General features: G+C 39.1%; 1 protein-coding gene and 1 long non-coding RNA gene across 4 annotated transcripts in view; one reads left to right on the top strand and one right to left on the bottom strand.

The window, feature by feature from the left end:
* LOC100542745 (von Willebrand factor D and EGF domain-containing protein-like) overlaps positions 1 to 24,051 on the top strand; it is a 164,803-nt gene that overhangs the window by 44,667 nt on the left and 96,085 nt on the right. For all 3 annotated transcript variants that reach the window (XM_085227788.1, XM_085227789.1, XM_085227787.1), the window contains exons 4-9: positions 1,489 to 1,715; positions 8,413 to 8,502; positions 9,982 to 10,117; positions 13,549 to 13,766; positions 16,442 to 16,515; positions 22,514 to 22,784. In XM_085227788.1, coding sequence (XP_085083914.1) covers positions 1,489 to 1,715; positions 8,413 to 8,502; positions 9,982 to 10,117; positions 13,549 to 13,766; positions 16,442 to 16,515; positions 22,514 to 22,784 — 1,016 coding nt within the window. The remainder of the gene's footprint in view (positions 1 to 1,488; positions 1,716 to 8,412; positions 8,503 to 9,981; positions 10,118 to 13,548; positions 13,767 to 16,441; positions 16,516 to 22,513; positions 22,785 to 24,051) is intronic.
* LOC146544020 (uncharacterized) lies at positions 1,686 to 13,543 on the bottom strand. Its single transcript, XR_014884313.1, has 4 exons — positions 13,166 to 13,543; positions 11,021 to 11,250; positions 4,925 to 5,093; positions 1,686 to 1,817 (listed from the first exon to the last, which is right to left on the bottom strand). It is a non-coding gene; the product is annotated as an uncharacterized LOC146544020 (long non-coding RNA).

Here is a 24,051-nt window from a genome sequence, read left to right as displayed (position 1 = left end):
TGATGGTTCTTCCTCAAAGAGGAAAAATTACCATTGTAAATCCCCTTCAGCATTTTTTGGACAGAGACATGACACATTGAAAAAATAGGGTTATCACCTTTCAATTAGAAAAAAAAAATCAAGTTTAAATAAATTCTAAAGAGAGAGATAACTATGTTCTTATCTTTATCAATATTTTAACATTTGCACACGGAGAAAAGACGACAGAGAAAAAAGACTTAAAGAAAGTGAGATTAATTTACTATTTTGAAAAAAAGAAACTGGCATTAAAGTAAATGAAGCTGCTCTTTAATTTTCATGATTCTTTCTCAGAAATGATTTTTTTTACCTGAAAACCTTCATTTTTCAGTAAGCTTTCAGTTGAACAAGCTGAGCTTTCTCCTATACTTGAAGACTTTTTACCAATACCATTTCAGTGATTAGTTTTGAACTTTCTGCCAATCCATGCCTATTCAATAACATTAATCCACCTGCATTTTTCATAAAAAGAAAATTAAATAGTTTTTTCTTTGCACTCTATTCCAAAGCAATGACTTTCTACCACTGATATTGAAGCTTTCTATTTTATTTTATTTTTCCCCATATATTTCAGTAATTCTTTAACTTCTTGATTTAAGGATGCTTTCAGAATATGGTGCAATGGATGGAAAGAACCCAAAGCTGAAGTTCTGGAGGGATGTTGACACACTGTCTGAAATCCATTAAGCAATGGACAAGTGTTAATATATCGGTTCTCCATTCTGCCTCATGTCTTACTGCCTTCTGCTTCCATAATATTCTCTATACTCCTTCAAAAAAAGTTTCTTAAAATATCCTTTCAAAGCCCCTGCACCAGCTTCTTGTTCCTTTTGAGTCCAAGTCTCTGGAGATGAGAGAACATCACCCTACAGCATTAAATATCTTTTTGTTTCTCCTTAAGAGGAAAAAAACTATCAAAGTTCATCCTTTGTTGAAGCCTATAGAAATAGACTGTATTTTTAGCGCAGTAGAATTATTCTGGGGAGAGTGAGACTATACTGAGCAAGCTCATCCTAGCTATGTCCCAGCACAGCCTGGAAAGGATTCTCACAGCACAGTAATATGAGTTGGATGCTATTCTGCAACATCATTTGTTCTCATATCTCTTCTGTAACTTACTGAAAAACTCAGGTCAGAAGGTTCTGCTTCTGGGAATGCAAAGCTGGCAGCCTTTGCTGAAATAATTAATTTGTATTAACCCGTGTGCTTCATTTCAATAATGTTCTGAATGCAAAATTAAAAAAAACAATATCCCAGGTCTAACATTATAGCAATGGGCATCAGTACCAAAATAGCTACTTTTGAGCTTCATATGAAATACAGTGTCTTGTTTACATAGTTAATTAACAAATCACAAGAATATAAATGTGGCATTTCTCTCACATTTAGCTATACTGAAATCTTCCTGTTGAGTGAGCGATTCTAATATTAAAAATGTTTTCTCCTGAATCCTTCTGCTTTGCCTTTCAGAAAAACTTCCAAGCCTGACTTTACAGCCAGTGATAACTTCTGAGCTCGTGAGAGGTCGTGCCCACCTGAAATGTGCCTATAGCTCACCCAGCTGGGGGCTGAGCTACACGGTGCTCTGGTCACGTCTGGTCACCCCGGGCAAACAGGAGCAGATCCATCAGGACACCACCCTGCAGACGTGTTCCTACCTGGAGATAAGCAGCAGACATCTCCAGCTGGGAGACACAGTAATGCAGCAACGCGTGGTCCGGCTCTCTGCGGGGTCAAATCCCATCTGAAAGCTCCGCTGGGTGTATTCTAGGGCTGCTCCTCACTCCTTACATTTACATCTAAAGTGAAAAAAAATATCAAAATGAAAACTTGATTTCAAACAGGCTTATATAATTTTTACCGGATTTAGGACACATAATATTTCTTCGGACTGCATGGTGTTTGTTGAAGCCGTCCATTTTACTGTTTTCTAATGGTAACATTACACATCCATGACAGCCTGAACATCATAAAAGTGGTACAAGTAATAGAAACACATGCCTGAGACAGTTCTATCTTAGTGTTTGTTGTACTGTGCAGCAGCAAGAATCTGCACTAGACACAGACGCAGTTATATGCACTCAGTAATTTTTATACTCATGGACCAGAGACACAATAGCATCTTTTCACAGAAGAGAAAGACAGGACATTTTAAAATAGAGTGAGGTTTATTTTTATGGTCTTTTTCATGGTGTTCTGCCTCTCTGATTCCAAATTTGTGGTTCAATAGTATGCTGAGAGAGAATTCATTACAAAACAATCTTTAAGAAGTTATTTGATGGCTTACATGGCAACACAGATCTAGCGTCAACAACAACAACAAAGCTGAAGCCAATACAAGATGTGGAAAAAATTGACTTGTGTATGAATTCACGGCCTTTCACGGTACTAAAAAAGACTTTAAAAGTTAAATTAGGTTCATAACTTTTACAGGCAGAGAGCCATTAGTGATGCTACAATGAACTGAAAGAATAAACAGGGATAATGGCCTTGTGTTAAAAGTAGGTTGGAAATAGTCTTGACATTTCACAGCTCCTCTTTAAGATAGTTAACGAATAAGCTTTTTGCAGTTCTTGAAGAGATGAATCATTTATAACCATGGCACAATCTAGATAGGTTTTTCTCTTATTCGTCCTCATAATTATGCCTCCTGAGTTCGGAATCTGACGGATGCAGCCCTCCCTTATACTACAACACAATGCAGAAAATTATGCCAGTTTTCAAGACAAGTTTGTGTTACAAAGAGATATTTTCATCAAAGCAATTTCATGTGTAATCACTTCAAATCTAGATTTAACAATCCTGAGGGATTCAGAGAAAATATAGTTCTACTAACTAGTTTCATCACCAAATCCTTATAAGACCATTTTTATTATATTAAATTTTTGGTAAGCCCTTCTTGTCCTCTCCTGAAAGCCACATGTTTAATTTAGCTGGTCTGGTGACGTTAAAATGTTCTTTGCCTTGCTAGAATTTTTATCTAGTTATTCTTTCTAAACAAACTTTGCAGCCTTTTTGATTAATTACACTTAGCCATAAATCATCGTTGAAAGCCAAACAACAAAGCCCCAGCTGAAGCTGGGAATTCAGTTTTAGATAGTAGAGATTTTAGAAAGGTACATATTTGCCATCTCACCCAGGGTTTCTGATAACAGTCATAAAGGGCTGGATGCCCCTTTCATTCCAGAGGTGTAAACCTGAAGTATCTCCATAAGCACTGATAGGGCTACCATGAGGGAATGGTAATGCCACCCATAGGGAGATGCAGACCTCGAAAACTAAACTTTGCTGCACAGATGTGGTTTGGGCCCAGGATGTTGCAAACAAGATATAAGTGGAAGGATTTTTCCTTTTTTTTTTTTTTTTTTTTTTTTTTTAAATTACTTTTACAATGATTTATATTCAAGCTATAGTTTATCTATCAGAAAGTCCCCAGGTAATGGGTTAATCATATATAATCAATATATTTTAACACTCAGTCAAACCTCAGAGAAGAGTAGAGATTTACCAGCCAACATTTCTGAATTTGCATTGACTAAACAGCCACTTATTTTTTAATAGCTGTCAGGTGTGCATTTCTCCTCCATCTTTTGGCTCCAGTTTTGTTATTTCAGACAGTAATGTTAGCAGTATAACATTCATGAAACTATTGCTGTTTTAAATAAATCTATAACACGCCGCTGTTTCTATTCGAGCACTGAAAAAAGCCTACTTCATGTGATACAAAAATCCTGGCATTCTGAAGCCTTATTTATGCGATGGTGAGAGAGGTCATTTAATTCCTTGAGGCACAGCCATCTATAAATTATAGCGGCACACTGTGAGTAATGAGTTATGCTAAGAAAGGTGTTTAGAAGAAAACTGTGCAGTTTTGCTCAGTGCAGCAATCTCGAAGTTCATACAATGAGGAGCAATTGTCACTACACATAAACTATCATATAGTCATTAAGGTTGGAAAGACCTTCTAAGGTTGGAAAGATCATCTACTCCAACTACTGACCCATCTCCAAAATGCCTACTAATCATGCCACTCAGTGACACATCAACAGGTTTCTTGAAAACCTTCAAAGATGGCAATAAACTAAAAAAGCTTTTTTACTTAAATATTTACTTAAACAGACTGGGCATTTTGTAGGACACTGCAATACATCAAAAATGTGCAACACATCAAAAATCCAGCAAAAGACCATAAATGAGTACCTTGATATACAACAGAGTTAATTTTCACACTTGACAAAAAAAGGAGTGAATTTTCCCAGCGCTTAAATATGAAACCAATCCCAGCCATTGGACTTAGCACAGCAACAGAGACAGGAAAAATTACCTTTATGTAGGTTACACCTCCTCTTAAAATTTGCTTCTGAAACTTCAGGCAGAGAGTGAAGAGCATTTCCACAGAAGCAGAGCTCCAGGTGAGCTTGGAATGAGGGTAAAGCAGTAACAAGCAGAGCTTCTGAGGAGCTACCTCACTGCTCCCCTGGAATACTTACCTTCAGCTCTGCTCCTCCTTTCTCCTCTTACAGGCTCTGAAGCACAGCTGCTCCCTATAGAACCACTCTTCCAGCCCTGGCCCATTGGCATTAAATTGAGCAGAATAGGACATTTGGAGGCCTTTCAAGCCATCACCAGATACGCTTTCACCTGTCAAGATCAATTCCCTGCCAATCCTTCTCTTTCAAGCCCCCAGTGTGCATGAGAGGCTCTACCTTGCAGCCCCTTGCCTGCCTTTTGACATGGGCTGTGCAGCTCCAGTTCTGGAGTTAATAGAGAAAATTTACTCAGTCTTCTGTACCGTACTGATAGCACACAGACGTCCCTGTCCAGTCAATGGGCAGAGGTATCCCAAGTGCTCACCACTCATGTTGAGAAGAGAGCTCTCTACAGATGGCCAATGTTAATTACTGACCTGAGCAGCATCAGGTCCCCCGCCTCTCACAAGACTGGCTGTCTGGGTCAGAAATGTGCTTCCATCCACTCCTAGTACTCCAACCTGGCAGCTCTCCTCATTTTGGAGACAAGTGTCACTGCCCTGGGAAGATGCTCTCACTACACGCTCAAGCTCCCATAGATGATTCCTGCAATGCATTCAAAACTAATTAGAGATGTGGAAAAGAGTGAAACGTAAGGGTCTTTTTCTGTTTGAAATGAGTAGAAAGAACAAATTTGGGCGAAATTTACACTCAAGAAGCTTTGAAGAAAGTATGATGATGTGCAAGTTGTTAAGGAGAAATTTGCTAAAGATGATGACAGCTTCCAGAATTAAAATACTCTCCCAAATCATTTCCCAGAGCTACCCGACCTCCACCAAATCAATGGCTGAACTCTGTTTCTCAGCGAGTATGCAGCTCACAGGATTCACTATGAAGTGGAAAGAAACCTGAGTCCACTTAAAGGCATAAGCCTGCTCCAAAGCATGGGAAATAAGACATTTCTTATCTAGTAAGGCATATTTCTAGCAGGAATTTGTGCCTATAAGTAGTTTTCTGCCCTATAGGAAGATATACAGAGAAGGAACAGCCTACAGCTGGCAGGGATCAAGTTATCAAAGGCACCCTTAAACTCTGTCCCTTTAAAGGGGATGCTGAAAAACAATATTATTTGATTATTTTTTTTAACAGATCTGATGAGTTTGTGGAAAGCTACTGCCTAACATGTCATGGCCATCAGCATGTGGCTGTCAGTGCTGCTTTTATCTCTTTACTTTAAAAAAGCAGCATTCGTAGATGGAGAAGGGAAAGAGGAGAAAGAAGAAGTTGATTACTGAACTGAAGAAAAATGAGTGTTTAGCTGAAGGCAAAAAAAAAAAAAAACCCTCACAGTGACTATCATAATAATGATGTGACAAACTGTCAACCTGTAGCTCTGCAGCCAATGAACACATGGGCTGGTTGAGCACCTCATGAGGTAAAGGCAGTACAAGCAGAAGCGCGACAGAAAGACAGGAATGAAATGTAGCTCGTGATGGGTGTCTGTACACTGAGAGTTGGGTAAGCTCTGCTCAATTCCAGTACGTAGAGCTAGAACGAGCTGACAGTCTAGTAATATCTCAGCACATCTTTACAGAGCTATTTTTGATTCAGATTTTTTATCAAATCTCATCTGCAATGTGAGAATACACAGTACGTGCAGCAAATAGGGCTGGTTCTACCCATTGCCCAAGGGTTTCTGGGAGATGCCCCCCACCAGCACAGCTGTGTGTGCAGCAAGGCGACTCCATTTGAACATTCTGGGTAAAAAGCAGAAAAGCACAAACAGCACAGCAGCTGTAAATACAGCATCTGCAATGCGGGTGTGTTGGATTTGCTTACTGAGTTCTTCTCTCTTTTTTTTAAATATATATATAATTTTTATAATTTTTATTATTATTTTATATTTGCTATTTTTTATGATTACCTGAAGGAGAACACTCGTCTCTCTCCTTTGGAGGCAAACTGGTTAACAACATGATATCTAAGGGATTCTAACCTTAAGGCATTTCTGAGACTTACATCACTTTTTTCCAGCTTGGAGGACAACCATAACTTTGAGGTAACAAAGAGGGATTTTTTCAACAGAGAAGGAAATACTTCAGAGCAGTGGGCAGACCCGTCCACAGGATCACAGAATCACTGAATCATTAGAGTTGGAAGGGATCCTTAAAGTGATCTACTTCTACTCCTCTGCAATGAACAGGAATATCCACAGCTCCATCAGGTGCTCAGACCCCCATCCAGCCTGACCTTGAGTGCCTCCAGGGATGGGACATCCACCCCTCTCTGGGCAACCTATGCTACTGCCTCACCGCCCTTAATATAAAAAACTATTTCCTTATATCCCATCTAAATCTCCCCTCTTTTATTTTGAAACTATTTCCCTTTTTCCTATCACAACAGACCCTGTTAAAGATCTGTCATGTGAACCTGGAAATGTTTTGGCTTTACATTGGTTTTGCTGGCTCCAGCCATGAAAGCAGTGCCTGAGATGGCCAGTGAGAAACATGAAGAGCCTTAGAATCTGTCCAAAGGAGCTCCTCACCACAGAAAGTAAATCACATCAGTCTGCTGCTTCTTCATGGGTCACCCGAGGCTTCAGTGAGACAGCAACTGTAAATATGCCATCTGACCACTTGTATTGATTTACTGTGACACAAGCTCTTATTCCATTTCCAAGAAAAAAGGTCCCCAAAAAATGAGAGCTACAGTTTCAGAGCCTGCTGTAAGTTTGCTTTAAGGAAAATTTCTGTAGTTTAATCTTATGATCCTAGAAATGATGTTAGCAGTTTGTGTTTCGTAAAAGCAATGAAACATTAAGATGGCAGATGGTGCACGGGCTCAGCAAAGATAAAGGTTGCGTGACTGTGCTAGGAATCAGACATAAAAGGCATGGCACAGAACATTGTGTTTGGTGGGGTTGTTTTTGTTGTTGTTTTGGGGAAATTATTTTATTATTTTTATACTATAAACCCCGTAGGTACATCTGCATCATCTTTTTATTGCAGTAAGAAAAAAGCAACTTCTTCTGTTGCTGACGTTGTTTCTGAGTCTGGCTGACTGTCAAACTAATTTAAATTTTAAAAAACATTTAAAAACAGTGAAGCCTCGAATCCAAGGGATGGAACACTTTCTCTACGAGGACAAGTTGAAAGATCTGGGGCTGTTCAGCCTGGAGAAGAAGAAGGTTCTGGGGAGACCAGGTAGCAGCCTCTCGGTATCTAAAGGGGGGCTGTAAGAAAGAAGGAGAGAGACTCTTTAGCAGGGTCTGTTGTGATAAGACAAGGAGAAATAGTTTCAAACTAAAATGGAAGATTTAGCCTAGATATAAGGAGTTTCTTATAATATGGGTAGTAGAAACAGTGGAATAGGCTGCCGAGAAAGGTAGTGGACATCCCATCCTTGGAGACACTCAAGGCCAGGCTGGATGGAGCTCTGAGCACATGATAGAGCTGTGGGTGTCTCTGTTCACTGCAGAGGAGCAGGACTAGATCACCTTTAAGAAATCCTTCCAACTCAAACAATTCTATGATTCAATGATCTCAAGGGCCAATGTCCTAAACTTGACCATAACACCCACAAACAGTGCAACTCCCCCTAATTAAAATGAGTTAATATTCAAACCCTAACAAGGTGCTTAGATAACTGAAAAAGAAATTGTGTTTTAATATTTAGTGTTATTAATTGTTCAGATGGAAGCTATGTTTCTTTGCTTATTATAGACATCAAAAAATCTTTCAGATCTCAAAGCTTATGCATAAATATTTTCAACACCTAAGCCTCCAAAATGTTTTTCAATAGTAAAAAAAAAAAAAAAAAAAAAGAGAGAGAGAAAAGAAGCTCTACAACCCAGACGAACAGGAATATACATAGTTATTTTCTTTCACCAAAAGCAAACACTGTTGACACTGTTTGTTTAATGCAGGTCTTCTGCACTGTGACTGCATTTGCGAGGGACACTCATGAGCAGCGGTCATTGCCTGAGCAGAGCAAAGGTTTCTACGCTGGGATTAAGGTAATGCCATTGGCCCTGGTTCACTGACTTCTCCAGCATACTCCTGGGGAATATTTATATAGTATCTGACACTCTCTGGAAAACAAGGCACAGAAACATAAAAAAGAAACACTGGCCATAACCAGTGTTGCTTTTAGGTTCACTTTGAGAAAAAGTTGTAATAAACTGTGGGGCTTTCAGTCTGTTTGCAAAACGCCCTGAAGCACTCATCAGAGCAGCGTGCAGGTGTTGACACTAATGCAAGCACAGAGAATGTGCACAACTACATCTGCTAGTAAACATGCCCCAAAGTACTCTGTGGTTATGTATAAATGGAAGCCACACCTACAAATTGCAGAATTTTATTCCAACGACATCAGAACAAAATGAATAAAGATATGAATTTTATCTACTGCCCCCTTACAGCCAGGCATTACAAAGAACATATTGCTGAGGGTAAGTCACAATCAGTACAAGGTCTGGGTCTGATCTTGTCCAAGATGGGACTGTCAGTCTGGCAGTCCTGGAGAATTGAATATTTAAATACCCCAACTTGAGGAAATGGGATCTGGAAAATCTGGAAGCCTGTTCTGTGTAATGCTGGAAGAACAGTTAAGGGCTGTGAGGCACTGGAACAGGTTGTCTAGAGAGGTGGTGGATACCCTGTCCTTGGAGACATTCAAAGTCAGGCTGGACAGGGCTCTGAGCACCTGATGGAGCTGTAGATGCCCCTGTTCATGGCAGGGGAGCTGGATCAGATGGTGTTTAAAAGTCCCTTCAATTCAAACGATTCTGTGATTCTTTAATTCTATGAACAGTTGCAGGGTTTTTTTCTTGTCAATATCCAAATTTCACAGGGAATGGGAGTCCTCATTTCTGCCTGGGCCCAACTACTGCTTCTGCTCCTGCCCCAGGAGAACAGACATGCAGGAACCACACAGCCTGAGCTCCTCTCCCTGAAGCTGCAATACATTATGTATGGAGAAATCCTTCTTCCTGCCATAGCAGGGAAGAGGAGTTGGGTGAAAAATGCACTCACTTTGCACTTGGAACAGAGTACAAATACAGAGTACATAATCAAGAGGTAATGCTGCACTTCAGGCTATGAATACTGCAGGTATTTCTCTCAGTGCACAGCAGTAGGAGCTCCTGTCAACCAAGGATGTTAAACGTGAACAAATTCTATGGTAGTAGACTATTTTCAGTGTTAATAAAACCCTGTTTTGAAATGAGGAAATGAGAAATAATTACACAGTACATATGATAAGCAGAAAGATATATATTTTTTTAAATTCAAAGAGTACTAAAACATTTTAACAACAATTTTGCCTATGGAAAGTTGAAGATGATTGTTTTGAAGATTATTGTTATTATGGAGATTACTGTTATTTTAAAAGCAAGTATCTTGACCCACGATTAAAAACGTTCGAAATTTCAAAAATATCCATATTGCCTTATTAATCTGTCAGGATGATCTAAAAACGATTTTCTTATTTTCAGTTTTTACCAGAATCGTTACAAATTGCAGAAGATGGCAAGGAGCACGTTTTGACCATCCTGAGCACTGTGCCCATTACCTGTTCTGGGCATAACGATTCATGTAAAATCACATTACGGCTCAGCACTGAGGATCGGGGTGAGTCTTATGAATCAATGTGATTACCTTATTTCCTGCATTTCTGTTACAACAAAATCTAACAGATATTATAAGGCTTTAATAACTAGGAAGGGCAGAGGCCATAAAATCCACACAATCAGCCATCAGCCAACTATTTGCAAGATAAAAGATGATGATATCACTCAGGCTTTTGACATCAGAAATATCTGAGTAGTGGCAGTGTGAACAACAGCCTGCTGAGATTTATGGGTGAAATAACTGTGAATAGAAGAACTTTTTAAAATTCTAGAAGTATAATATTCCATTTTAAGTTTTTGTAGAAGCAATGGTCTCAGCTAAAAAAAAAATCATCAATTATCAATAAGAAGTTCACCTGCAGATTTATTACTCACTAAATGTGTACTGAAGCCTTTTTCCTTTCTTCTTCTGGATTATAGTTGCTGTCTGTCTCAATATAGAAGAAAAAAATCATTGTTATGATAATATATTACTCTCTTTCTAAAGGTATTTTTTTTACTTAGAAACGTTGACAATGCCTTTTAGAAAATCCTCTTGCACTTTTAAATAGTATATGCTTTCCGAGGTTAATCTGGTGGAATATCATGCTTAACCAAGGGGAACATTTTAACTTGCCATTTGCACTAAATAAAACACCCAGCCATTTTTCTAACAAGGGATTTATTTTTCTTCCAAAGATGGTTCAAGAGAAAAATGTTTAGAGAAAGGATTAAAGTATAAAAATCTGGGTTAAAAACAAAAAAAATAAAAAATTGCCAGAGTGGATATTATTCCCTTTCTGAATTCCTGTCCTTTCTTTCCTAACCTTAGCCAAATACACAGGCAAAAAAAAAAAAAAAAGAAAGAAAGAAAAGAAATTATTCAAACAATATCGTAACACAATGATCTTAAATTGAACAGTACCTTATGGTTCCAGCAGCTGTGTTGGCTCTCATACATGGAGTACTTTGCATTTCTTCATGGCTCAGTGCTGCTCCCTTCCCCATATTGCTCTTGGCTTACAGTCTATGCCAGTCCACCATGCAAACATTTGCTGAGCTCACGGGAACAGATTTTCTATGATATGGAGTTAGCTGAGAATGCAGGCTGCTGTGTGGTGGGATAGCCCTGAGAACTCCAAGCAACGATCATACCTACAGGGATCAAATGAGAATCAGTCACTTAAACAATCAAGGTAATTTCTGAGTATAACAGACTGGACTGAGCTTGATCCCTTGCCACAGTCTTTTCCAGTTCCATAATATGCATTTCATTGAGACAAAGGGGTGAGGCAGGATCTGCAGAAGCAGATTTTCAGGTTGTCAATGGGCATGATGTGTTGCTGCCAAGACTTGCCGGGATAGAGACACAACTCAACCAATTAACTAATCTTTGAAGGAGCTAGTCACTAAAAAGGCAAATTTCCATCAGTTTAATCAACACATTTCTGTAGCTTAAACTAATGACCAACTCTAACTTCTCATTACTCCGCCCTGAAGATGTTTCTACACTTCACACTTAAGCTGGTGTTAAATGGTATATCTGTATGTACTTAAGGATGAATACATATTGCTGGGTGCATGCACAATCACAGGTTTTATTATCAGTTGGGTCCATTTGTATATCTGAAAGAATGCTGTGGGCTTTTGAAAAGCATATGTTGGACATAGTGTTATAAATTGAAAACAAAAACAATTTCAGTTGAGATTCATTTGTGCTGAGTAAATTAACAGAAAACCTCCTTGTCTGACTGAATCCATCTAACAACACCATTCTGTTAATTATGTAGGGAATAAGTGATAAGAAAGCTAATTACAAGCACGGAAATATCTAAGTTCAGACAATATCATAATGAATACCAAGACACAGCAGAGCAACTGGAGTTCAGCCTTTGTTAAGTTTATCACTGCTATTTTGACAAGATGATTTTCTTTGATTTTAAACTTTTGTTCTGGGTTGTAAGCAGAGCTCATAAGGCTGTAATGGCAATAACTATTCCTCATGGAAACCTCCAATTTAATTGAATCAAGAACCTTGAAAATGAGCCAGGATTTTTCTATAAGATGTAAGGCATCCTTTTAGGATTGGGAATGAGAGATAATATGCTATTAATGGTTGCAGGATTTTAGTTCAGATCCTGTAGACTTCTACAGGGTTAATTTCAAGTAGGCTTTATGGTTCATTTCCATAAAGAATAAAATGTTGATTATTTGATCTTATTTGATATACCATCCTAATGCACTTGAATGCCATCTCCTATAAATTATTAAGCAATTCAACAAATTGGAAAAATTATATGGAAATCACTTATTTTCATATCAGATTCATTCCATTGCCACAATTTCTATAACTCTTCTTATCTGCTGATAATTATTGGTCTGGAACAGAAAAGTAAATGCTCAACACAAATTCTGGCAGCCCTGAAATCAGTAGTGGGATTCTGGTAGGCTGGAAAGGTGGCTATTTCTTTCTTTACCCACCAGAGAATTCATGGTTGGATGACTTCCTGAGGATCAGATAGACATCATCCAAAATACAGACCGTGCTATCATGATTCAGTGCTCACAAATAACAATAACAAAGTCATTTTAAGAAAAATCTTGTCTTTTCTTTTGTCCTTTCCCTGGGACCTTAGCATGGAGGATCAAGACTCAGTGGAAATGGACACTACTAGCCCTGCTGCTAGAAGAGCCCTGCTTTGGGAAAAATACAACATGCAAAGCTGTGTGAATGATTTGAATTGCCATTCCCATATTGACTTTTTTTAGTGCCCAACACTTTACCACCATCACAGATACTTAAATAGCTAGTATCATCATAACTCATAGCATTTCCATAGATTTTTAGTGAATTTATCCTCGTGACCTTGATATTTTACAGATTGGATAGTAAAGCACAATAATCTAACATAACGAAATAAAAGTAAAAGAGAAAATCTGTTACTTATCCAAATGCGATGCACTTATCTTCCTGTGATGAATATAAAGTTCACTAAGAGCTGACTTGAAAACCCTACCTTTCAGATCAAAAATTCTCCATATCTTAAATTAAATAACTCCCAGTGCATACCTTGTTATAATAAAGCTAGTGAAAGATGTTTTCCAGAAGCACAGATTCATCTCTTCCTTTGTCACAAGAACAACTCATCTTCATTTCCTGGTCATGGGTCCTTAAAGATAAGGTTTTCATTCCAGAAATATTAACACCTGTTTAAAGAAAAAAGTATCAATGTGTTTCAGTATTCTGTCTATTGAAAAAAAAAAAAAAAAAAGAAGAAAAAAAGAAAGAGAGTAAAATGCTAAGAGTTGCTGGATTGAGTCAATTATAACCATCTTCATGAAAAACCCATCTGGTTTCAACACGTGTCTTGGAATGTGAAACATTTGTGTTGGATGGGAATGGGTGATTGTTTGGATACCTCTTGTCAGACTCGGTGCTCATGTTCACTTTAGACAGCCAATTACTGGGGCCCCCAAACATTGTCCTCTCAGCGTGCCAGGTGGATCTGGTGCCGGCGCCCTGCTCACAAGGCAGCTGTGCAGCAGCTGTAGTAACAGTGACAGCCGTCACCGACTTTGCTCAGGATGGGAACCGCATCAGCCACATCAGAGCCGAGCCAGTTGGACACAGAGATGTGCTTTGGAGGGCTCACGCTTCGAAGGATGTAAAGGTGGGGTCCAAAAATAGTTTGAATAATGTGTCAAATTTAAATTGAAGGTGTAGTAGCAGATAAAATGAGGCAATGATAAACCTTGACCACATAAAAATTTGGGGACCGCTGTAAACCAACACAACTTCTGTACATGCCATGAAAACTACTAAGTGAAGCCTTTGGCTTCAACAGATTTAGGTTTCATTATCAGTGAGCTCATCAGTAGGCCAACAGATGAATTTTATACACGCAAGCAGACAATGGTTTGGAGAACAGCTCCCAGAAAAGCAGAGGAAAGGCACTGCCTTGGAAGTGGAAAGAAGGAAAGGGACTTGGCAGTGCCATGTTCAATTTGTGACCGTGCCAAGAATCACCGTGACACCACACACACAGCCACTGCGTTTTTTCACTCATCCCTGCACAGAATGTCCAAAGGAAGGATAATGGGAATCAATCACAGAGGCAAGGCAGACCGTCCCCACAGGGAGCTTGGCCAAGGAGCGTGACGAGCAGGAGCTGGCTCACTCTCCGTGGAGTTGTTCAGAGCCACAGCTGGGAGCTCCAAGAGCCATAATCCCACAACCCAGGGGAATGAGAAAGGAGGTAGATTTGACTCAGCTAAAACTCTCAGAGCACTGGCATGTCCAAGCTGGTGCATTTGAAAGAACTGAAAATAAGCCCCCAGTTAAATCTGTAAGTTCACTGCCCTGATTCCGGTGGATTTACTCATGGTAGGATAAGATAATGAGACCAGAGGAATTTTTGTCTTCAAATGTGAAATGCCTTGCATGTGCTTATTCCCTCTTCTCCAGCACAGCCTTTTTTCACACTTTCAAGGATTCTTAGAGCAGAAATTGCAGCTAATTCAATGTAGCGTGCTCACATACTCGTATTTTTTCTTGTAACTTAAGAATGCTTTCCATTAAAATATGAAAATGCAGCAAATGTGAAATGGAATTAATCAATTTTAATAATAAATTCCATCTATCTCGGTTAAAATTTGATCTATGGATACATAATAAACATTACTTTCCCTCCTCCCCAATTTCCCCACTGCTGCTTTGCACTTAATTAGAGGCATTAATGTAAAATTGTTCCTGCAACACATCAAGGAGAAATCCATACATTAAAGTCCGCATAGTATTTAGTCCTTCAGACTTTTCAAATATGTTTTGTTTATCTTAAAATGGAATGGAAATGGTGGGCAGAACATCCTGGCAAATTCAGACACTTGGGAAAAGAAAAATGATTTCTTCAGCAAATGAGGCTGCCTGTGACTAAGACTTGTATCCTTTGCTGCTACCATGCAAGAAAAAAAGCAGAGCAGAGAAGGTTGTGGACATGGAGAAAATGGGAAAATTCAGAGATAATTCTTTACTTCACTCCAGTAAATACAAATGATACGATTGATTTCAGATCAAAAAGCTGTTCAGTCCTTCGTTCCTCCAGACAATCACTTTAATAGTCTGGGATGCCAGACACCTGTGGGTGTCTAAGCAGTGTCTCTGTGTGATGGTTAAGGGACATTTTGAGATACAAATGACATATTTCCTCAGGTGAGGAATTTTATCAGCTACCGTGTTTCTATCTTCACCCTCTTATTCATTTATTTAATTTCACCACTGTTCCTAAAAGCTAAATTCTGCTTTATCACTAAAAGGTTGCACAAGGATATAGTGGATATAGATATCCTTACTTGCTTTGCAGACTGTGGCAGTACTAACTGAATTGCACCTCTGGATTTCTCATGGGCAGTAAGCAAGCAAGGAATTAACAGCCCTGACCAAGAAATAAGGCTGGCAGGCTGGACACAGGAAAACCATAACACTTCATCACTTCTATCAGTGTGACTGGGAGCTCTTCATACTGCAAATCACTGTATACCCCAGTTCTGCATTTCTGGGAACTGGATAGTAGATAGTGGCCCTGACAAAGTGCCAAAATGAATGAGGCAGTGCAGGCCCAGCGTGGCCCAACGTTCAGATTTGTGACTTGAAAGGGATTTGCCTGATCTCTGTTTTTTATAGACACATCTGCTTCTTGCTTGTCACTGGGACTCTTAGGTCTCCTCTATGGTTCAGTTTATGTCCAAGTAACAATGGGTTTATGCTGAAGATCATTGTTCTGTTAGATCCTTTCCTCTTTTGTTCAGGTGCCAAATGCAGACAGCTCCACCAGCCTAGTTTGGGCCATCACCACTAGCACCCAATCAATAATGTGCACAACAAATATATAAATCAGCCATTCATGTGCTGTATCAGGAAATTTAAGGTCAAACTATGGGACAGACAGCGACTATTGCTAAAATATGCTAATGCTACCTAATTACAGCATACCTTCTACCTCACTTCAGGCATTAAAATTAGTGCAATTTAACGAGCACTCTACTCTCTTGATAATTTCATAGAATGATCTACTTCTTAGCAAAAAAAAGTTTATTAGAAAAGCTCTTTTCACCAGCCAGCACACTACATTGGGTAGAATGGGAGCACTTTGAACTCCCATATTGCATGTGATTAAACGCAGTTGCTTGAAAATGAAGCCTATTTTGCACCCACCTGCAATCATGTTTTAGAAGTCAGATTTTAGTTTGTACTTGACACATGAATCTTGCTCCTAATGTTTTGTGAGGAGTGGTAATGAAGAAAAACTGCTGTGTAGACTGTATTCATTACGCATTTCATTTTAACTAGGTCACAGTTCAAGACCTCCCAACAGGGAACTGCTACTCTTTCACTGATCCACACATTATCACGTTTGATGGATGGTGAGTATTCTACTTTGAAATAATTTGGCTCAATTACTGCAGTTTTCAGTTTCTGGATATAGCATGCATTTGGTGTTACATTAGAATATCAAAAGAGCGTTGTATTAGTTTGCTTATATAGATTAATGTTGTGCCTCAGTAATACACATGGTTTCCTTCCAGCTGTTTATATTCTTTTTAACAAAAGAACTGGAATTGGATTAATCTTGAAGCTGCAATGGTTTTGAGAATGAATAATTTTTATAAGGCCAAGGTCAGGCTCCAAACTGCTCTTTTAACAAAAATGTCATTGATGACTTCAAGAGGGTTTCTACTCCAGGTGGCATAGTATTAGAGGTACCACTGTTTCACCTGGGTGAGCCATTATGCCCCTTGGTAGGACCATATATGGGAACAGCCTGTGTCCTTCCCAGGAATTTAGTAATTCCTGATAAACATTCCCTCAGTTTAAGGATGTTTTTGTATTTTCCTATCTATTTGGTTTACCAAATCTGCAGCTGTACTTCTGCATGCAGTTGACAGTCACGGTCACCGATCAGAAAAAAGTAGATAAAAGGGGATGTATTTTCTCAGATAAAAGAAGTTCAGTAAATATGAGGGGCAGATATCAGGGAAAGATTGCAAAAAGTTGCAAAAATAGTTTTACTTCCTTCTGTCTTGTCCAGCATCCTCCTGCATAAGCTGCTTGGAGATTTAGTGAACCAAAGGTGTACCCTGTGTGTTTAAAAATCTGAACCTTAGCTATTCAATGTAACAGAAAGTTTTTAAAGTTTGCATCTGGCACGTTTGAATCAAAGTTACTAATATTTCAGATCACATTCCATTTTGTCATTCTGCCGTTAACCTCCTAATGGCACAGATAATGACTTTATGAGCACAGTATCCACAGGGGCTCAGCAGGAGTGATATTCTAATTTTGATATTCTAATGTCCCAGTTTCAGTCCAGCATGCTCTGGAGGCAGCAGCATGTATTTATCAGAACATGAACTCTAAAATGACGTTAAAACTGAGAAATCTCTGATGATTAAATGAGGACAGTGGCTCCTTTAAAGGCTACACAATGGCGTCAAAGAAAGATGTTGTCTAAACTGAATAGTATCAGCCAAGACTCTGCACACTTGAGACTTTCCATTTTCCCTCCTTCTTTGATGCATATCGTCTATAATGTGGTCAAGCTTTTGATTTCTAAACATAAAGAAACTGAGGAAGAACTAAGAGTGGCACACAGATATCCATGTGCTTCTTGGTATCCGCCATTATTTCAACTCTGTATATTAAAACAAGTCAGAATATTGTTTTAGAACTCTCTAAACATTTGTGTTCTAAAATATTCCCTTCTGATTTAGGGCCAGGACTGGACAGGGACCTAACAAGCTGTCATGTTTAGGAAGTCATAAAATTACTTCTTGGCATGGTGGAATGCTCTCAGCCATGTAGAATATTTTTACATATCTTCCCTGGGGAAGAAAAAGGTCTAAAGTAATACAGAGAAATTTTATTTGAACAGCTGAGTTTGGAACCCTGTTACTGACAGTACACAGAAATGTTTCCAAGCAATTTACAATTCCATTTGAGCACAGGGAGTTTGGGAGCACCCATCCTTCTGTGGCATCCTGTCTCAGAGGCAGCGAAGACCCAGGAACACCTGGCCCCTCAATAACCACACGTTTCTTCACTGTGGACATTCATTACTGCTCTGCCCAGTGTAGCTTTAAATGAGCCACCTCAATAACCAGGTTATTTCACTAAGATATATCACTTCTTGATACTCAGCCAAGTTTCTTACCCATCATTTCACAGTCCCATTACTCCTACTTATATTCCCATTTATTACTGTAAATAATATCTCTTTCAATTACTGTAATGATTATGCTACCCTATTAGATGTCAGTTAAGCAACTTCTCTGTGTGCCTATCCAAAAAAATGTTGTTAGGAACGATTTTAAAATTCTATATATAGGCTGTGGGGAATGAAATTCCTGTATCTGTCAGGGTACAAACTTACAGTTTATAGACAAAGGCTGACACAAAGCTACGGAAGTGAAGCATTTCCCTTCGTCATGAAAGAGTATGTGGTGAGAAACTACCAAAACTGCCTCTGAGGTCAACAGCAGAGTATCCAGTGACCAATATAACCCAGGGAAATCACTCCACCTAGCATCCTGTAGGTCAGCTTACCAGCTCTGCTGCTGTGGCAGGATGCCTGTCAGTCGCCTCTTTGGCACCTCTTCCATCCTCTGTCCGTGGAGCCCTGGGGCAAACCTGTCATATGAAAAGAAAGAGAACATATGTAAATAGCAAAACAGTAGGCCTGCTTTCTACTCAGATAGGCAACATTCCTGCCTTTCCTAGATTTGCTTACCTTTTTTGATTTTTCCACCAAAAGATGGCAAAGAGAAGGGAAAATAAACAATGGAGGCAAGCAAGAATGGAAGCAGATGGAAGACAGAAAAATAGGAAAATTCAACCTTTGGGATTGCAAATAATAGTTCATTTTGTAGGCTCTATAGATATATTTTCAATGGTTTTTAATTTGACATATTGAACTCACACTGCATCTGAGATAGTTTGTTGTTCATTGCATAATTGAAATCCCGAACTCACACTTCTAATGACAGCACTTCCCTTCGATGTGCTTCTGGCTGGTATATTTCTGTAGAAATATTTATCTTGTCATCATTTTACTCATTTGACCAAAAGAAAAGATGGAAAATCAAGGAAGAATGTGTTGTATTTTTCATGTAAGCACAATCAATTTCTGTATATTGGTGCATCAGTGTGAAACAGTATTAATTATACTAGCTAAAATCCAGAGAGAGCTCTTCCTTTTATAGTAAAGTAACTTCTAAATTAAACAAATGTGAAAGCCTGGTAAAGCAAAAGCATAGCCCTCAATATTAGTTATGGCACAGTATAAACATAAAAGCTTTTCCTGACATAAATTGTAGGTTCTTAAATGTAAAGTGAAGTATTAGCTTAAAACTAAATATGGAGAAAATCTTTGTAAGGCAGAATATAAAAAGGGAAATATTCCTTGCAAACTATATATATCATTTACATTATATTGCATTTTACCTTAAAAAAAACCAACAACTTTTTAAAAGATTTCTCACACACACAAACCCATCCATCAATACTGTAACAGAAAGAATGACACCATTTCCTCATAATGACAAATCCCTGGCTTGCAAAGCTTCATGCTTATGGCTGGCATTCATTTTTAACAGCATTCATTACAGCAGCCCACAGATAAGTCCTGGTCATGATCAGCCCTCACAGAAGTACTGCTCTTTCTTGTTAGCCTGTAGAAATTCCCCAAGCATCCAATGGCTGCTGAAGATAACCCAACAGTATCTGAGAACAACGTAGCCAGTCTTCAGTGATAAGCTCTGGAACCAGAGGACATCCTTCAGCATCAGCCAGTCCTTCCTGGGGTCACAACTAGAGTAAAGTACTTCTTATTTGCAAGGAAGGAGGGAGTCTTCAGGGATATGTCAACAAATAAATGTCAACAAATAAACAAAACTTTGGAGGAAAAACTTTAGGTGAATCCCCAGTAATAAGTGAATTCATAATAAAGATAGCTTGGTGGCAATAGCATATTGCATTAGTTATTCTATTGCTACTAATAGTAAGGTTTTTGTATACTTCCTTCTGTACCTCTTATCACAAACCAACAGAAACAATTCCTATAGCATCTCACAGACATAACAAAAGACTTAGGAGTACTTTCATTTACTTTCTTGGTTTGAGTGCAAATTTGAGACATGAATTCACCTCAGGGCAGGAACATGATGCACTCTTTGAAAAATACATACATGAGGAGGGAGGAAACCACATCCAGTACACCCATTACTATAGGCAATTAGGGAAGCAGAATGGGAAGTGCACTATGAAGAGTAATTTAGAAACAAGCAATAGTGCCTGGTCACAAAAATATGCATAGCTCCCTTTTACGAGGCCTCCAATAACTTCATGATTTTAGCTCCGCAAGTCTGCAATTTCATTTCTCAAATGTTGTCCAAAGAATCATTATCGCAATTACAGTAGTATAAAAATCACAAAAGCTTACCTGATTACATTCAATTATCCATTTGTGTAATTCAAAGGCAGCTGAAAGCTCCAATTTAGACACCATCGCAAGTTTGTTATGTGCTGTGCAATCTGTCATGACTTAACTGAAGGACTGTGACTTCCAATAGCATTGGACTGGGTCCACTGTCTGTGCTTATTAAGCAATAAGTAGCTCCCATTGCTGGAATTTATATGCTAATACAGTCTTATTTACCAGATATACCTGATTAATCTGGATGCAGCCATTTCAATGCATTATTTTCCATCAGCCTCTCTAAACATCTTCCTTCTAGGCTCTTCCTGTTGAAATGTCTGGTTGAAGGACACTGAGAAAGGTGATCCTTGTTAAATTTCTGGCTTCTCAATCTTTCCAGTGCAGAGGTCCAAAATGCACTTGATTTTACAAGACTATCTTTTATGTTGCCCTTAATTCTAATCAGTCTTAGCAGCAGCATCTGCACAACGTACTTAGGATTTATGTACCTGATTAGAAAATAAGATGAGGCAAAACCATTCAATATCGTATCATTTTACGGCCAACTTCACTAAGTTTTTCAAGATGAAGTATAATGTCAAATGTGGTTTCTTACAGAGAAAAGCAGTTGGAGTTTAAATTCTTGCTGCGTTTTCAGGTACATATTTTTCTATGGCTTTCATTCTAGAGAGAAATAAAATGCAGATATATGCATGTTAAGCATTCTTTGTTCTTGAGCCAAAATACAACAAATTATTTTCTCATCTGTACAGAAAGCATTCACTGACTGAAAAATTATCGGTGTTTTTATGACACAGCTTAAAAATAATCCTGTTATTTAGCTTAGTGGTTGATTTTTTTTTAATATTCCGTTTTAAATTTTCGTTTTTACTGGAAAAAAACAAAAATGCTTATGACTTAATTTCCATTATACTTATTTTCCTAAAAATGAAGTTTAAAACTAAGTGCAGTGCCTTAAAAGGAAGCAGAAGAACCCGCAGATGGCAGCTGCTGGCTTATGTGGAGAAATCTCCAACCACATATATAAAAAATACAGCCCCTATTTTCTTTACTTTTAAACATCACATGGCAATAAAGTAAAGTAACAGTCAAACAAGATCATGGTATGAGGAAACAGAAGAACAAGGAGAGAAGAATGCTCTTGCAAGTCCTATTTTAGAAGTTGCATCTGGCCTGCACAGAGGGGAAACACCTGCAAAATTGTTTTGCTCAGGTAGAGCAAAGAATTTCATAGAGAGAAGAATGAGAGGATTGTTCCACACCACGCAGTACGTTGGCTGACAATCCCTTTAGAGAAAACGATGGTTACAGTGAAGTTGTTGAGAGGGGAAACAACTTTGTTTTCAAGGGCTTTCAGCAGTAGCCCCTCCTTCTCCCTGGAGGTGTTCAAGACCAGGTTGGATGGAGCCCTGGGCAGCCTGGTCTAGTATTAAATGTAGAGGTTGGCAGCCCTGTGTGTGGCAGGGGGGTTGGAGATTCGTGATCCTTGAGGTCCCTTCCAATCCAAGCCATTCTATGATTCTGTGATTCACATGAAATGCCCAGCCACAGTCAGACTAGAAAAAGTTAGTAGTTAGTCGCATATGAGGTTATCTGCGCACTGATTTTTCTTTGAAGAATATCGTGCTGTACAGCATCCAGTTAGAACCAAAACATATTTTTAAAGTCCTGGGAGCAAGAACTTCTTCCCACTTGCTTTTTTCAAATGTTTATCCTTTTTATCCATGCCCGTTGCCATAGCAGCAGCTCGCAGACAGCAACCAGGTTTTCTCAAGAATTCTTCTACACTCCCAATTAATAACAGCAACTGCATCATCTTGCTCATGGTACTGGAGAGATACTTCCATGTCCAGGCCCATCCAGTGCTGGAAGGGCTCATACATCTGCTCCAGGATCTCTAAACTCTGGTTTTGTTTCTCCTTGTTTAGGCGTTACGATAACTATAAAATCGGCACCTTCCTTTTGTGCCAGAGCACGTCGCGGGCATTCGAAGTACACGTCCGTCAGTGGGACTGTGGGGGACACCACTCTGCCACCGCCTGCAACTGTGGGGTGGCTGCATGGGAAGGGAGCGACGTCGTCCGCCTGGACGCCTGCAATGGGCACTTTCAGGACAGCAGGCCGCAGCTCAACATCCAAAGTACTGAGGCATCACCACAGGTCAAAATCCTAACATCCTACGGAGGGAGAAAGATAACAGTACGTGGAGATTTGAGTACTCCCGTTGTTGTCACTGTTAAAAAACGTGAGTTTAATGTTTCTGAATCATTAATGAAGCTGCTGCGACAAGTATCCATCTGAAGCCATGAGGGCGTCTGCAGCAAAATGTACTGGAAAATGTGATATGGGGAAGAAGCTGGTAGAAACGTTGGTTTAACCAACTGTAAAACAAACAAAACAAGGATTTCCAGAAATTTCTCAGAGACACATCAAAGTGCCAGTATTGTTGCTTACCAAACTGCTCTTGGTTCTTTCATGCTAGGTACTACTGAACCCACAATGCAAATTTTGTTGCAGAGCTTTACGGTATAGATATTGAAGTAAGGTTCACAGGTAAAACAATGCAGTCTTAGACTAAGAACAAGGCAATGTTAGCCAGATACAGACAGCACTCAAAAGCCATGAAAATGGGCAGCAAATGTGCAACATTTGGTATAATTTAAAGTATTTGCCTAAAAACCTTATCTGACCATAACAAATTTTGCATGAGTATCATTTCTTCACACTAATCCAGTGAAATCACTGAAAGAATAAGAGTGCGCTGTACCAAGGGGTTTGGTGGGGAGAAGAGGGGGGAAATTACAGCCAGGAAGATAATTTTATCCTAAAATTTTGTCATCAAGATTTATTGCCAGGAGATATTTTGGGTGAAGATAGGTTCACAGCAGAGCCAGAACGCTGCCAGAGAGTGCCTGTGTTTGGCTGTCCTTGCAATCTCTTGGAAAAGATCTTGATGAGATAGTAATTGAAAGTCTGTTAATTACAGAATAGAGAAAAAGCAGAAAGCAAGCTGTCATTTCATTTTGCAACTGAATGCAATACAGTTACTGTTTTATTACTAGAATAATTGTAGCAAAAAACCCTATCCTCATTTGCACCTCATGTAAGTCTCACTGATTTCCTTTGTGTTTAAAATAAATTAGGACACCTCTGGTATGTAAATAGGAATGCTGCCCTGATCTGAATGGAATTGTAGACAACAAATATGGTCCCTGAGTTACCACCATGAGCAGTGCACCTCCATTTGCTTAGATTACTCCTTTCTGCAGTGGTTTTCAGCAGCCCATCACCTTCTTCCCTTTAAGCTGAGGTCTCAAAAAAATCTTCTTCAGAGTTCCTGCCAGCAGTTTTAAAAATCCAGGTGGTTTAAGAAGACCCGGGCTGCGGTCAGCTCTTCCTGGCAGATGCCTTGCCTTGCCTAAGGGCAGCAGGAAAAGAAGGGTTATGGACTTCTGAAAATAAATCC

Source organism: Meleagris gallopavo, chromosome 7 (genome assembly GCF_905368555.1).
Source record: "Meleagris gallopavo chromosome 7, MGAL_WU_HG_1.1, whole genome shotgun sequence".
Taxonomy (NCBI): domain Eukaryota; kingdom Metazoa; phylum Chordata; class Aves; order Galliformes; family Phasianidae; genus Meleagris; species Meleagris gallopavo.
This window is presented reverse-complemented; position numbering and strand designations above follow the sequence as displayed.